The sequence below is a fragment of the Typopeltis vanoorti genome, chromosome 3 (genome assembly GCF_054136105.1).
Source record: "Typopeltis vanoorti isolate ZY-2024b chromosome 3, IOZ_Tvanoo_1.0, whole genome shotgun sequence".
In the NCBI taxonomy this organism is placed as follows: domain Eukaryota; kingdom Metazoa; phylum Arthropoda; class Arachnida; order Uropygi; family Thelyphonidae; genus Typopeltis; species Typopeltis vanoorti.
In genome coordinates this window covers 67626563-67642394 of record NC_143551.1, presented here as the reverse complement: position 1 = coordinate 67642394, position 15832 = coordinate 67626563, and the positions used below count along the sequence as shown (strand labels likewise).

The 15832-nt window shown below is 33.9% G+C and overlaps 1 protein-coding gene across 1 annotated transcript in view; it reads right to left on the bottom strand.

Annotated features, from left to right (window-relative positions):
• Positions 1-15832, bottom strand: part of Dd (CTD nuclear envelope phosphatase 1-like protein dullard) — a 174040-nt gene that overhangs the window by 75075 nt on the left and 83133 nt on the right. The window contains exon 3 of the mRNA XM_090415688.1: positions 2933-3051. Within this exon, the coding sequence (XP_090271814.1) occupies positions 2933-3051 (119 nt within the window). The remainder of the gene's footprint in view (positions 1-2932; positions 3052-15832) is intronic.

The following is a 15832-nucleotide window of genomic DNA, read 5'->3' as shown; positions in this document are numbered from 1 at the left end:
GATAGTACCGATCTTTAACTCTGGTGATGTTGAGTTGGGGTTTGTTTTCAGATTTGTTCCAGTAGCTGACTTTTCGCTGTTTGCCCTGGTTCCCTGGCGAAAACAACGGGGGCCTTGTTTAACCGGGCGACGCCCCAGCCGGCATGAAATTTTGTCATGTTGTACCACCATTTTTTATTTTTTTTATTTAGCTTTTTAAAAACACTACAATTATATGGGGTAAATGGAACATTATACACAACAATACATAGTCTATATTTAAATTGTAAGTCAGCAGTTAGAAGTGAAGGAACACAGGAAGATGGTATAAAATCAAGTGTGAGACAAGGGTGCACACTATCACAATTATATGGGGTAAATGGAACATTATTCGTATTCATCAGCTACATGGACTGTATTATGAAAAAAAAAAAAATAGTGGCATTAAATATGATATCAAAATTGGTGATATTAAACTTAGCTCTTTGCTTTATGCAAGTGATGTTATGCTCCTAAATACATCCAGTACAAGTCTTCAGGATACTCTGACTATATTAAATAACAGATGTAACAATGACATGAAAATCAGCAATAAAAAGGTCTAACTATGAAAATGGTCAGGAATATAGAAAACTATCTGCATTCTCAATGGAGAACCTACAAAACAAGTAGAGTAGTTCAACCATTTAGGCAGTTTTTAGCAAAGATGACAATATGGAAATGGGCAATAAAATAAACGGAGTTGGTATGGTGGGGAGCCAATTGAATAAATTTATATGAAATAAGAAAGAAATTAGTCACAACACCAAACTAGCAGCATACAAGACAGCATTCAAAACCAGTTTTACGTTACAGATCTGAGAGTTGGGTTAGAAATAAAATAGTTGATCAAAAAGTAGAGATCCCAGATATGAGAATTCTCAGAAAGATTAAGGCAGTGAATAGATGGCATCAATGGCAGAATCATATTAAAAATAAGGATATTATTAGGAAGGAACTTGACAGGTGCCCAGAAAAAAGGAAGCATGTGTGAATAAGGCTAATCTAAGGTGGTATTGGCCACTAAAACAGAGTGGAAGAGAAAAGATTAACAAAAAAGTGTTTGATGTCAAGATGGCATGAAAAAGGCCCAGAGGAAGACCATGGTCTAACTGGATTGACTCAGTGAGAAGTCTTAGAAGACCAAAATTTTAGACAGTGCTGAGAAGTAATAGACTAATTTGGAAGAATATTGTTGATTGGAGATTAGTACTAATATAACTTTAATAATGATTTATACTGTTATTAGTAGCCTGTATATCCCTTGAGGGTACATACCAGGAAATGATGATGAAAAGAAAGAGGATATAAAAGATTTCAAATGAATGAGAAAAAAAATTCCCTCTTTTGCAAAATTAACATTTTAATATAAATTGTTTTCCAATAATTGTTTTATTCTTAATAAATACTCTTTCTATATATATATATATATATATATATATTCTGCTTCTTGTCTTTCTGAGCAAAAAACATTGTGAATGACTAATTGTTGTTTAGACAATTAGTCATTCACAATATGTCAATATTGACATATTGACAATATGTCAATATGACAATATGTCAGGCCTATGAATTAGTAATTCATAGGCCTGACAGTTGTATTGAACTAGATAATTCTTATCAGAGCCAAGGCAGAAACCTAAAGGTGTTGCAAATAAGTTTGAACAACTGACTTAATAAATACTAACAATGATGATGGGGGGAAGGGGGGGGGCTTCTTTAGATCTACTAGAGGTCCATTAAAACTATTTATATCATATGAATGATTTTTCTTTAAAAAAGTGGATGAATGATGACAAAATATAATAACATAGTCAAAATACATAAAAATCAGAGGAATTTGTTAAGAACAAAACATTATGCAATGTATCAAAAATCCTAGTTACTAAACCATCAAAACAAATTCAACTGCTGTGATAATGACTGAAATCACAACACAGAAGTCATTATACAAGAGAATGGATTTTCTCAACACACAAATGATTTGTCAGTGAGCAAAAGCAGAATGCTAATATCCACTTAGAGAGCATTTCTCAATCAAAAATATCTAGGATCACTAACCCATATCATGTCCCTTCTTTTCTTTCTTCATTATGTGGAGAAATCTATTCAGAATATTTTAAAATCAAATTTTGGAGAACTGTTGAAAATCAATCAATATTTTTAATAGATGAAAATAAAAATCAAGAATGAGACTCCATGAAAGATCTGCATTTTGATATTTCATGATGTGTATAGAATTCAAGTAATTTTATGTGATTTGTCATGTTCTTAAAAATGAAATTAAAAAAAAAAGATTACTTTAAAAACTACTAAAGTTGTGTCACTGCTTGTTTTCAATGACAACAGTGTGGGTTAGAAAAAGAATTGTGGAATTCATACAAGCCATTCCCCAAATTAAATTATTAGTCTTGATATTCTTCAACTGTAATTATTTAGGATTACAGTGATGCAGCTGAAGTTATCACAAGGCAAGTGTATTGTATCTGTCGATATGTATGCACACTAAGAAATCTGCCTGGGGAGAAAGGCTGTCATCTCTCTCTCTCTGTATGAGATGAGCTAACTCATCTTCAACTGAAAAGCCCTATAAAAATATTTCTCATGTCACAGACAGGATTTTAAATCAGGTTTTTCTAACTGAACAGCATGTATTATTCTTCCTGTTGTGATGTAGAGGCAATGATATTCTAAATTTTTGATAACCAGAAGAGAGTAACTTTCCTCCACTCAAGCTGAAAGCACTTTTCTACCCCATTTCCATGCCTAGCGTATTCATTGAAAAACTATTTTAACATATATCTGATAAGAAAGTTGCAGAACCAAATGAAAGTGAATCATATTATCATGCAAATATACCATATATAACAAAATGCTGGTTATTAAAATATTATTAAACATCCAGTTATCTTACCTTTAAAACAAAATCTGGAGGTGTTCCAGGCTTTACCATTTGACGAATAACCCCATCATGTTGCGAATGAATAAGTGTTTCATCAAGATCCAACACCAGTATTTTTCTTTTTACGAGATCTAAGAAAATAAGAGAAATATTATTTATGACATACATCATGATGACTACCCAAAGATGAAAATGTACAGATGCATGAAATAATGAAAAATTGAATTATGCGATAATTTCACAATAATCCTACACAAGTTATATATATAAAGTCTAATTATCCATGAAATATTTGAGAAAGCAGATCTAAAAGTGGATTTTTGAACATACAGAAAATTTTCCACAACTATTCCATGCATTTTTTGTCCAAACTTATGTTGCAAAATGTTTAGCCCAACACAGTATTTCACGAGTGCAGACCCCTCTTCTATACTCAGTAGACATGGCTAACTCATATCACATTTAAGATGTACCACTTTTCTCACAATTTAAAGTGAAGAAACCTGAAAGGCAAAAGATTTGATGTTGACAACTAAAATTCTGTGATTAATGTTGCATATTAAGATGACAAAGGTATTCACATGCTAATCATATAGCTGGAATCTTTAAGGAGCTAACCACAATATCGTAGGTAACACTGCCTGAGCACAACATAAACAAAGACATACTATAAAGAAATGCATGTTGCATTTGTGCAAAACAAAATTATTGCATTGTTGAAAGCAGGGTAATGAACTAAATTATACTAGACAAGAAATTATATTCTTGTTTTAATCCTTTACCTAAGTATGAGTAAACAAAATTTGCAAGTGAAATTTCTTCACAACTAGGCTACTTGTATATATATGGAAGCAGGAAACTTCAAATCAAATGGCCCTGGTAGTTGTTTCCTCATGTTTGAGTAAAAGATTAAAACAATAATACAAATTCTTGTCTAGTATATTTACTTTGTTTTTTATAGAATATTTTTTCTCCCCTTGTAACCAAGGGAAAAAAAAATTCTATAACCATCTCTAATCCAATGTATTTTAATGATAAGATGATACACAATTTTCTTACTCGCATATGAAAAATATGACTTCTGTTGATTTAGCTCTCAATATTGCCACAGTTCTAACTTTTACTGAAACTATCTAGGTAGTGACCTTCCCATAATGCATAGCAATACATGTCTGAAATGCTTTGCATTATAGGATACTATGGCAATATGATGGGAAATCATCTGTTTCCATATACAAATAGCCTGCCTAGTAATAAAGAGAGTTGATAGGTGCAAACTGTTTGCTCAGGCTTAGATAAAAGATTAAAATAATAATATAATTTCTTGTATAGTATAATCTTAGTAACCAAGCAAAAAAAACTCTCTACAAAGTAGTTGTTATACTGAACTGTTATATCAATTATGTAACAGTTGACAAATGGAATTATTATAATTTCAAATAAGATAATTTAATATGGCTTAACAGTTTCTTTAAAGTCTCTTAGCTCTAAACTTTGATCTATGAATAACAGCGTTCTTTTTTTTTTTCTGGACTATTCCCATCACACAATGCTATGAAAGTCGAACAAGGCTTTATTACTAGTCTCCTATTTGTTAGATTTTCGATTTGATCAGATTTTATAAGGATAAGCAAAATAATATCTATTGCTTTATCCAAAATATTACACCCATTAGGGTATGATGGGTATATTTGTCAATAAGATAAAGCATATACCGTAGCAGCAGCAATTATCATTCAATACCACAACTGAAGATGAACCCATTAATCCACACAAAAAAAGCAGATGAATGGGTTCATAAAGACTGCCAAAATGCTAAGACTTTTGAGTCTTTTTAAATATAAAATCCAAGTGATGAAAAAAAAAGTTAAGATAATGGAAAAATACAAATTTTACTATTTAGTAATAATAATATTTATTATTACTAAATAATAAATTACTGTTATTTTTTTTCCTTCATGTTTTTGACAATGGAGCATAACTAAAGGCATAGTTAAATCCAGAAAAGAAATGCCTATTCAATATTTATGACAAAGAAGTTTATCAGCAGCATAAGATGTATTATCAACATAAAAATAGGAAAGTATATACTGTAGCAGCAGCAGCACCTATCATTCAATACCATAACTGAAGATGAACCTATTTATCCAAAGAGAGAAGTGGATGAATGGATTCATCAAGACTACCAAAAAACTAAGAGCTTTGTGTCTTTTTAAGTATAAAATTAAGGTGGTGGAAAAAAAGTTACATTCATCATCAATTTCCTGATATGTGCCCTCAACGGATGTTCAGGCTACTATGACAGCACTACATGATTAAGTTTACATTATTATTATTAATCTTCTATCAACCTTTAAAAAAACCTATCCAAATTTTGCATCTCAAATCCCCCCCCCTCACTTTGTAAATAGTTGTGGTATCTGATGAGACCTCAAATAATGGTCGAAATCGGTATGGGTGGTGGCCTTTCCTATAATGCATAGTATAATACATGTCCATAAAGATATGTGCCTTGCATTATGAGATTAAGTCAATTGATGTGAAGTCATTAGCTTCACAACTGGGATACTTCTCTATATAGAAGTATCCCAGTTGTGAAGTTACTTTACGTGCAAACTTTGCTTACACTTGGATAAAGAAGGATGAAACAAGAATATAATTTCTAGGCATCTTTAATTTATAGTTGTGGTATCTATTTGCTACATATTTTTCCATTATCCTTTTTTCTTTGTTGATAGAAAAAAAAAGTTAAGACAATGGAAAAAATATGTAGCAAATGGACACCATACCTACTTACAAAAGAGAGAGAAAGGTTAGAGATGCAAATTTATATAATTTTTTTAAAAAATCTAACATATATTTAGAGCCTTTCTCATTTTCAAAAGTATTATTATGGTTATGAAACTTGAGTCGATCACCAAGATCCACAGTCAAAGTGCCAATTCAAAAATAGAAGCATAAATTACTTCATACACCAATTTTCCAAGTCAGCTTAAAACTTAACAACCATATCTTCTGGGATAGCAAAGGCATTATTTTTATTTTTTTTAATACATCCAAAACTATCCAAGAAGAAATATTGTGAGTTGAGAATGCAAACATCTAAAAAGAGCTCAACAAAGAATACACAAGGTAAAATCATCAGACATAACCTTATATGATAGAACAAACTGCTAAACAAGTCCATGAGATTTCAAATTTCTAAGTTTGGTTGGAATATCAGGTCGAAGCAAGTTTAGTCTAGTCTGGTCTACAAGTGGCTTTTATATGTTTGGTCCTCTGAAAAGTCATCTAGTCATGACTTTTAAACTATTCGTTTTTTTTCCAAAATGTTTTTGACATATGAATTCAATATTGGGAAAAATGTACTCATAATCAAAGTAATTAATATATATATATATATATATATAAATCCCACACAAGAAAAAGTTGCAAAACTTATAACACCTTAGTTGGCAAATAAGAGGAACCTGTATTTCTTGAACAGCTTGTAGTCTTTAGAAAAAACAGTTGAAGAAGACAGTTCCAAGTAACAGAGGTAGGTGAAATGAAAGAGGATGAGAAGTTAGTTTGGTAGGTTTGAAGTTGAACAGTATATGAATGGCAACCAGCAACTACATATGATAGTAGCCAGCTCAGAAGAATAGTGTCTGTGAAAATTATCTACAGGAAAAAGTATAAGGTAGAAACTGAATACATAAGAAAGTGAAGTGAATCTGGGAAAGATGGATCATCTATTAGTTACCTTAAAAATGCTTGATGTTATCCTCTTTTGGATAACATCAAGCATTTCTTAGGGATATTTGTGGTACACCATTCCCAATTGTGAAAAACAATATTCTAAGGTTGGACAGATGAGATTTATGTAGCATTAGCACTTGTAAAGGCTAGAGGTAGTATCTTGGGCAGAAAAGAACACAAAGTTTTTGAACCAAGAAAGGCTAGAAACGTAAAACAGTCCAAGAAGGTAACTAGTATTCTCTAATATTTATTATAAAATTTAATTTACTCATTTAAATATTTCTGGTATTATCTTGCCTTTGTATGGGTTTATTACAAATGATTTAGGCAATAAAAAATGATTTTATATTTGTGACTGTTTCAGATATAAACATGAAATAAAAAGTGAAGCAGAAACGTATCAAAGTTTCACTAACAAATGTGAATGCGAGTAGTTTTGCAATCAATGCAATTTGATATTTCAAGTGCAAAAGACACAATTTTCTAGTATAATGAAAGGCAGCTTGCAATGACAGTTTAGTGACTCTTCGGGACATGAGATCTAATCACTTAAGCCAACTCAATTAGAAGTTGGTAAAAGCAAACAAAGTTTGCATGTGAAATAACTTCACGACTGTGCTACTTATATATAGAGGCTAATGGCTTCACATTACTTGCCTTAGTATCCCATAATGCAAAACATTATTATCCTATAATGCTATGCATTATGGAAAAGGTCACTACCCAGACTGGTTTTGAATTTTATTGAGGTCTCATCAGCGGGAGCCAGACCCAGAAGCGATACCAAGGCTGAAGTAATGCAGAAGTCGTGAAGATACTTCACATGCAAACAAAGTTTGCTTACACTTGGATAAAGGATTAAACCAAGTATGTATATTATTTCTGGGAAAACTCCCATGTTACTCCTCATTATAAACTATTATAATACAGCTATATTGCCTGCTTCAGTTTAGGAGTGCCCCTGTTTAAATGTCTTCACCCATGAGTAAATAGCCAATGACATTTAAACAGGGGCACTCCTAAACTGAAGCAGGCAATATAGCTGTATTATAATGGATTAAACCAAGAATATAATTTCTTGGTATCTTTAATTTATAGTATAACCAAGTGAAAAAAAAAAAATTTCAACAAGGATAACAGCACTGGGCTACTAACATGCAGCCCAGTACTCTCTCACCCTTTGAGCTGTATCTTTTCCTGTATGTCAAAAGGGAAAATACTGATTGCTTGCGTGGATATTTTGTTCACAGATGCGATCAATGTTTAGTGTCTACATGTACAATGATACATGTCAATTACAAAAACCAACTGAGAATTTTTGTATGCCACAATAATGTAGCAAGCATCGAAGAAATAACTGCACTTCAAGCATATGGAAAGGCTTATTTTAACGGTATAGATGCAAACACAGATTGATAAGAAAATAAACTTTTTATTGACTTAATTGCTAATATTTTGCTGATATTCTATCCAACTACTGTAACAAACTTTGTTTGTGTGCTCTGAAGATGCTGGAGAGAATACCAGCGAAATATTAGCAATTAAGTCAATAAATAGTTATTTTCTTATCAATCTGTGTTCGCATCTATACTGTTAAAATCCAATCAACAACTGCACTTCAAGTCATAGTCTTTAAATTGTTACAGCTGCTGCTAAGATGAAACAGATTGCATTATGAAAATGAATTTCATGAGATATTTGTTGATAACTTATTTTCAGTGATAAGGCTACCTTTAATGTCTGGAAAAGTAAAAAGCAGAATATTCTCATCTAGACCTAACAGATAAGCTTAGGTGTTGACAGTTATTCAGGAGTTATTTTTTTAACGTTATTAACAACAACAAACAATTTTATTAAAGAGTTGTTTTATTAACTGCTTATATTTCACTGAATTTCAAATCAGCATCATCAGAGCACAACACACTTGTACGCACGACAGTGAATGAGTGAAACAATACAATTGCAATGGACAAAAGATCTAAAGTCCTATTTTGGCACCCTCTAAAAAAAATAAGTTGTTTGGTGTTGTTGATACCGTTAAAAAATAAGTCATGAATTCTCATTTAGAAAACTGAGGGTATCTGTGTGCACAATGGAAGTTGTATGTGATTAACCAAAAGTCAACATGTTTTGTGCTGTGTCAAATTACAGCCTTTCTTCTTGCAGAGAACTACTATCGCTGGTATTATATATATGGATATTATTATTATTAAGAGAATCAGGGACTCGTTGGGGAAGGCATACATACTACACACACCAGTTATCATACTTCTTGAATTCATTCACACTGCTTGCACACACACACACACACATGCACCACTCTATGAGAGTAAAATCCAGATCTCACTCCCTTCTTCATGGCATTCAAACTCAGCTTCTAAGGATGTCCTCATCCTTTCCCCACCCTCCATAAAATGAAAAATTCCATCAACTGAAATCCTTTACAGGATTTCAGTTGATGGAATTGTCCTAGGTTCGATTACCGTCAGTGACGTGGGGAGCTTAAGGATCTTCCTCAGCCATAGCCAAGTTAGCCAGTCTTGGGAGTGGACAGCAGGGTTTCCCCCCAGTTTATCTGGGGTTTTTCATCCTGCAAGCAGGCAAACCGACCCGATGAACACACACACACTGATATAGTCATGGATATCGCTCTTATGGAATGCAGCAGAGGAGTGGCAAACCGGCTGCATTATTATGCCAGTAACCCCCTCATTAGGAGGGGACTCAACCCATCCTAGACGGATGAGAAGGATAGATTAGAAAATCCTATATGACCCCTTCAGAAGTTTGTATCTTATCACCCCCCACCCCCTCTTTCTCCTGTTTGCTAATGTCTGCAGACTACAAATTCTCAATGTCTTCATAATCAGTATTCCACAATCGTGGTATATTTTTAACACTCTCCTTTGCACTCTCTCTCCACTGTATCAGAAGACCAGACCTACACACAATCAGTGCAGGTGAGCTGGGGTTTTTCATCCCGCAAGCAAGCAAACCAGCCCCATGAACACACACACACTGATACAGTCATGACATTAGCAGTTACAATTGAAAATTTCAATTGTAACTGCTAATGTCATGGTTCACAGTGCAATATACTTGAGAATTTGATTATTGCTTGGACATCTGGAGATAAATGAGTAAGCCACATACTGAGCATCTCTAGATAAAACAGCAAACTTTTATCTTGAACAAAAGCTCATTTCTTACCATCACCTAAATTGCTTACAATAACTCTCATTTGCTCATGGGAAAAAAATGATTTTAGTCGTTTATCAATAAAATCATTTTTTCCTATGAGATAAATACATATCAGAAAGGATATGAAAGGATTGTTGAAAAAAAGCAGGAGAGAGAGAGAGAGAGAGAGAGACTGTTAGACTATTACCAAGATAGGCCAATAGTGAGTTAAGAAGGGCTGTTAAATTGTGAATGAATACAATTCACTAAGGAATGTTTCATTCATAATTTGACAAGTTAAAACCCTTGAAAAGGATATGCTTGTATTTTAGTATAAGTTGTATATAGCCTGACAAATATTGGATACCATAATTAGTGTAAAACTTGTGAATATGCCCGGGTAAAATACCTGCTAAATTGTATGTTAGACAATGAATTTGTTATATACATATTTTCTCTTAGAATTGATATAACCAACTGAGATTATAAGGTCAAAGTACGCGGGCAAGACACCGGATTAGTAAGTTGCCTCAAGCAGTCACGCATGCATAACGGCATGTGACGACCTAAGTTTTCGGGGAAGACGTTACGAAAAGGCAAGACCCACGAGTGCAAAGGAATAGCGTGTCAGGTGAAAATTTACAGTTACAAGGAGTCCTGGTAGGGATTGATACAAAAGGGCTGGACCCCCCCCCCCCCAAGGACTTTTTGCTTTTTTGTCTGGAGTCTCTTTTCTCTCTTGGTGGCAGAAGTTGGAGGTGTCGGGTCATGATGGCTTGGGATCGCAGATTCCAAGCCCTACAATGAACGAATAGAACGAATCCTCATGCTTGTCCTTTCGATTCTTGGATTCCTTTCCTTGCAAACATTTTCTTCCCTCTATGTTAAGGCTAAAATTCCTGTCAGCTTAGGTTGGTCCTCATGGAGTCTGCATACCGATCATCTATGCCTAAAATATTCTTAGCGTGAGGCAATTCTGCATCCATAAGGCATGCTACCTGGCCACTATCTTTTCCGGGAGTTGCCCGTTGCTTCAAAAATCCTCTATTCGTTTATCATAGGGCTTGGAATCTGCGATCCCTCTAATCATGACCCGACACCTCTGACTTCTGCCACTGAGACAAAAAAGCAAAAAGTCCTTCGGGGGGGGGGGGGGGTCCCAACCCTTTTATATCAACCCCTACCAGGTCTCCTTGTAACCCTAAATTTTCACCCGACACGTTATTCCTTTGCACTTGTGGGTCTTGCCTTTTCGTAGCGTCTTCCCCGAAAACTTAGGTTGGCACGTGCCATATGTGCGCATGACCGCTTGAGGCAACTTACTAATCCGGTGTCTTGCCCGTGTACTTTGACCTTATAATCTCAGTTGGTTATATGCAATTTACACAGTAATTCTTTTATATCAATTCTAACAGAAAATATGTATGTAACAAATTCATTGTGTAAAATACAATTTAGCAGGTATTTTACACGGGGATACTCACAAGTTTTACACTAATTACGGTATCTATTTGTCAGGCTATATACAACTTATACTAAAATATAAGCATATCCTTTTCAAGGGTTTTAACTTGTCAAATTATGAATGAAATATTCCTTAGTGAATTGTATTCATTCACAATTTAACAGGGCTATGATAGCAAATGATCCAATGCACAGGTTGTGTAGAAAAAACTGGGTGCATGTGTTGAGTAGCAAGTTTGATAATAGAAGAGACATATAAGAGGAATGGCTTGAACTTGAATGGATTTAGCAGTAGGAGCCATAATTATATGCATATCAATGAGCACTGTTAAGAATATTCCCAAAGGGTGGACATATATGTTTTGAATATGGGCTTTCCATATGTGTGTGTGGGGGGGGGGGGTAGAAAAAGAAAGTTGCCCAAATGATCCAAGCATACCAGATGTAAGTACACGAAGAAACCATCAGGAACAAAAGGAGAACAAAGAGAGCATCAAGGACAACTGGGTTGAGTTTCTTGCCTTGGTGACCAAACTGTACCCTTAAGACTACTAGCATTAGTGAAACTTGGAACTCAGAGTCATATGAAGTAAATGGAATTAAGTTAAGGGTATAGTATTTTTAGGAAGGTGGATACTACTAATGATATGAAGAATTGAGTCCAGTTAGATTAGAAACTCATGTAAGAAATAATATCTATAACATTCCACATAGCAGGAAGTTTAAGGCTATCTTGTGTATAACATATGGTGGGGGGATGTTGCTACAGCCTGGTGGTTTAGTCACTGGGGATGATGAAATGCATTGCCAAATTACCCTGACAGGTGCTAAACAGGTAATCATTATGGTTGACTAAAAGATATACAAACATTGATTGGGTATAAAAAAAAAAAAAAAACTCACAATAAGAATGAAGGAGAATTTCTTGAGCTGTTGCAAGACAAATTTCTCAAGCAGCATGTAAAGAAGGAACTCAAAGTGGCCAAAGAGTGCTAAATTTGATCATAATGTTAGAAAGGGTCTCACAGTTAAAGTGACTGTTTTTTTCCCCACCAGTTGGTGCCAGTGATCATGCTGTACTGACCCAGGAAGCAACAAAATATATGGCTGGTCCAATGATGAAGGTTACATGCTGAACTACAAAGCTCAAAATTATGACAAATAAAGAGGAATTTATATTTGATCTGAAGGTATCAGTTACTGAATGGAAGGGAAGGATAACAGCATCGTATGAAAAGCTTCAAAAAGATGCTTAAATGATGCAATATCTGAACGTGTCCCTAGATCTTGTAGGAGATCCATAAGAAGAAAATGATGTGAAGGAATGTTGTGAGATTATATGAGTATGAGAGGAGCTATGAAATATATGAAGTGCAGATTAGAAGAGTTACAAGTATTGTATGGAATTAAGTTGGAGTATGAAAAAAAACTGGCTGTGCAGGCAAAGTAACCCAAAATAATTTTTACTGTTATGCAGCAAGTAAAAGAAAGAAAAAGCACTTTCTACATTTCTGAATGTAGAAAGTCCCTTGAGTCAGAAGCAGATGCAATTGTTCAAATAATGAGTGCTTGCTCACTTTGCTAAGATCTGATATCAACCCAAGGTTAGTAGCATGCACACAGTACTACCACTACATTGGATGAAGAGATAGAGGGACACAAGTAGGAGGTTCTAGAACAGCAAAATACTGTTTCTCGGTGTGTCTTAACAGTGCTCACACCTCAAATTGATTGATGTCCATCTTAACTTAGCCATGAGATTTACCTCTGGAACAATAAGATTAACACCAACTTACTGGCTTCCAACACTCAGTAATATTGCTTCTCCTCCATTACAGAGAAAACAGGCTTTGGGCAACACCTATAGAATAAAATTATTGAGGACAGTGACTTGTCCATATATAAATATATTGAATATATCTCACACAGCTATCTAGAGACTGAAATCTAGACAATCTGCCTGGAGAATCATTGTGTGAATGTTGCATGAGCCTTTGACATCACAGTAGAATGGAAATTATACTGGCAGAAACACCTAACTTGCACATCACTATTCCTGATCCAACTTCCTGATTCTGACCTTCCAGGTATCTATGGTATACATTTAACTGGACCTGGACAGGACATGGAAGATGCAAACAGATGCTCCACAAATGGAAATGGACTGATTCTCCATACTGTGTGATTGTGGCGATTTAGACTAGACCATTAACCATATCATTAGTGACTGTGTTTTCTTATCCTATAACTTATATAGACTTTTTTTTTATGTTAAACCAAGCTTTATTGTAGATTCAGAATCTAAATGCCTTTTCTGTTTTATGAATAGTTTCATCTGTTTATTCTCTTATCACTTTCTATATGTACAGCATTCACTAAATAAATAATGCACTTATAAAGAGCAATACTTTGTAAATGGATTAAACTTGGAATCGCTATTAAAACAACACAAGTTCACTATGACTAGAAACAAAAATCATACAGTAGGAACAACAGCCTTCAAATAACCACCACCAATTTTTGTATTTGAATGCATTCAGTAAAATGGACTTGCTGTTGTGTTGTGTATTAAGTCTTAGTTGCTAGTTTAAGCTCATAAATAAGTTTAATGGAATGAAAATCGAGGAAATAATTAAACACAAGTTTAATAGTTCCAATAGTTACAGAGGCGGATATAATATAAGAATTGCAATAAAAACACATGAATAATAAGTAAAGATGTTAGACTAGAAGCGTGAAGTCCTAAGAGGAGCATCCTCTATGGGTGATGGTAGCTGGCCTTGGCTGTTTGGCAGAAGGTCTAAAAATTAACGTTTCCCAAATTTTGGTAAGTTCAACATAACTATATTTATTTAGATTCAGTATTTTAAATCTGTTCCTGATTCCAAAAAGTCTTTCTATTCAAGTTTGTATTTGCTGTGGTGAAACCTGATTTTTTTCTTACATTTGATTCTGTGCAAGATATCCAAAGAATGGTCAGCTAGACCTGCCCGACCATGGTTGTAGCATAGACGTTGCCATTGGCAGAATCTCCCAGTATGTCTATAACATGACAAGTTGCAAGAACAAGGAACCTTATACACACTTAGAATGGAGAGGGAAAGGAGTTGATTGAGGTTGAAACAAATATAATCTCTACACTGCTTTCAAAGTTCTGGCTATTTTTTTCTGAGGTGCCCTGGATAAAAGGAATAGTTATAGCATTACTATAATCTGTATGTTGAGAAGGATAAAAGGTGACAGGAGGAACAACTATTCTATTAATCATTTTGTCATTGTAGCAACTGGAGAGGAAGGTATGGTGAATAAAGAGTTCAGTTGTGAGGGAAGCCTACTTGGAACAGAGGCTGCTGGAAGATCTGGTAACAAGAGTTTTTATGATACCATATTGTTGGGGGAGGTGGGGATGGAGGGGATAATTTGTGTATATATATCTACCCTTGTGGATAGCTTTTCTGTAAACTGAAAAAGAAAATGGCTTTGGGATCATGTGTGATTAGTCTCTAGAAAAGAAAGTCGTATTTTTTTTATTTTATTATTTTTTTTACAGTGAACTTAATTCTGGGATATTATCAGGTGAAGGAGAAAAGAGTAATGTATCTGAGCCATACTGAAAATGCATGGAGCATTTTCAAAATGCTCCATGCAAAAACTGAATAGAGTAAATTGTCATATTATGGCCAAACTGATAATAGATCACCTATTAGGTCAATACATGCTTTGATTCACCTAAGTACATCCAATTTTATTTCCCTTTTAAAACTCATCTCTTTTTTGAAAATTGATAACTACAAAGCTATTAAAATGTTTTCGGTCATGACTGAACAAGATAAAAAATAAATAAAAATTTTTAAAAATAATATAAAGAAAAACTTGTTTTGTGGGAATGAAATGTCAATTCAGACACTGATATTCATCTTCACAATGCAGTTACCAAGCATTAAAACAAATATCCCATTTAATACATGAATTAAGCTTACTTATACGTGTCGGATATATCTGAAAACTAGAACACCTTAATTCAAATAAATTATTTTTCTCTTACCACTAACACATGTAGGAGGCCAACTGATACAAGCCAAAGCTAATGTGAATTATGTGTACCACATAATTATACCACATTATTATAAAAACAATAATGTAATAATGAAGGAAATTAATTTCCTTCATTATTACATTATTGTTTACTGATCAGCACTCACTGTGGCAAATGAAGAATACTATTGTGTTAATAATAACTAATTCAATTTAATAAGTAATTAGTTGTTTATGCTGAAGTTATGACTCAAATGGTAGTAGTATCTATAATTTTGACATAATGAATTAAAGATTAATGAGTAATAACCACCAAGTTATTACAAAAAAAAGAAAGATGACTCAACACATTCAATCTCATATTTGTGCTGGATCATACTATGCCTGGTCATTTTATTACATCTTCTGATTAAACTATGTTCAAAATAAGCAAATGCCTGGAAATGTAACAAAAAGATACTGAAATTAACAGTCATCTGAAAGAATACTCAA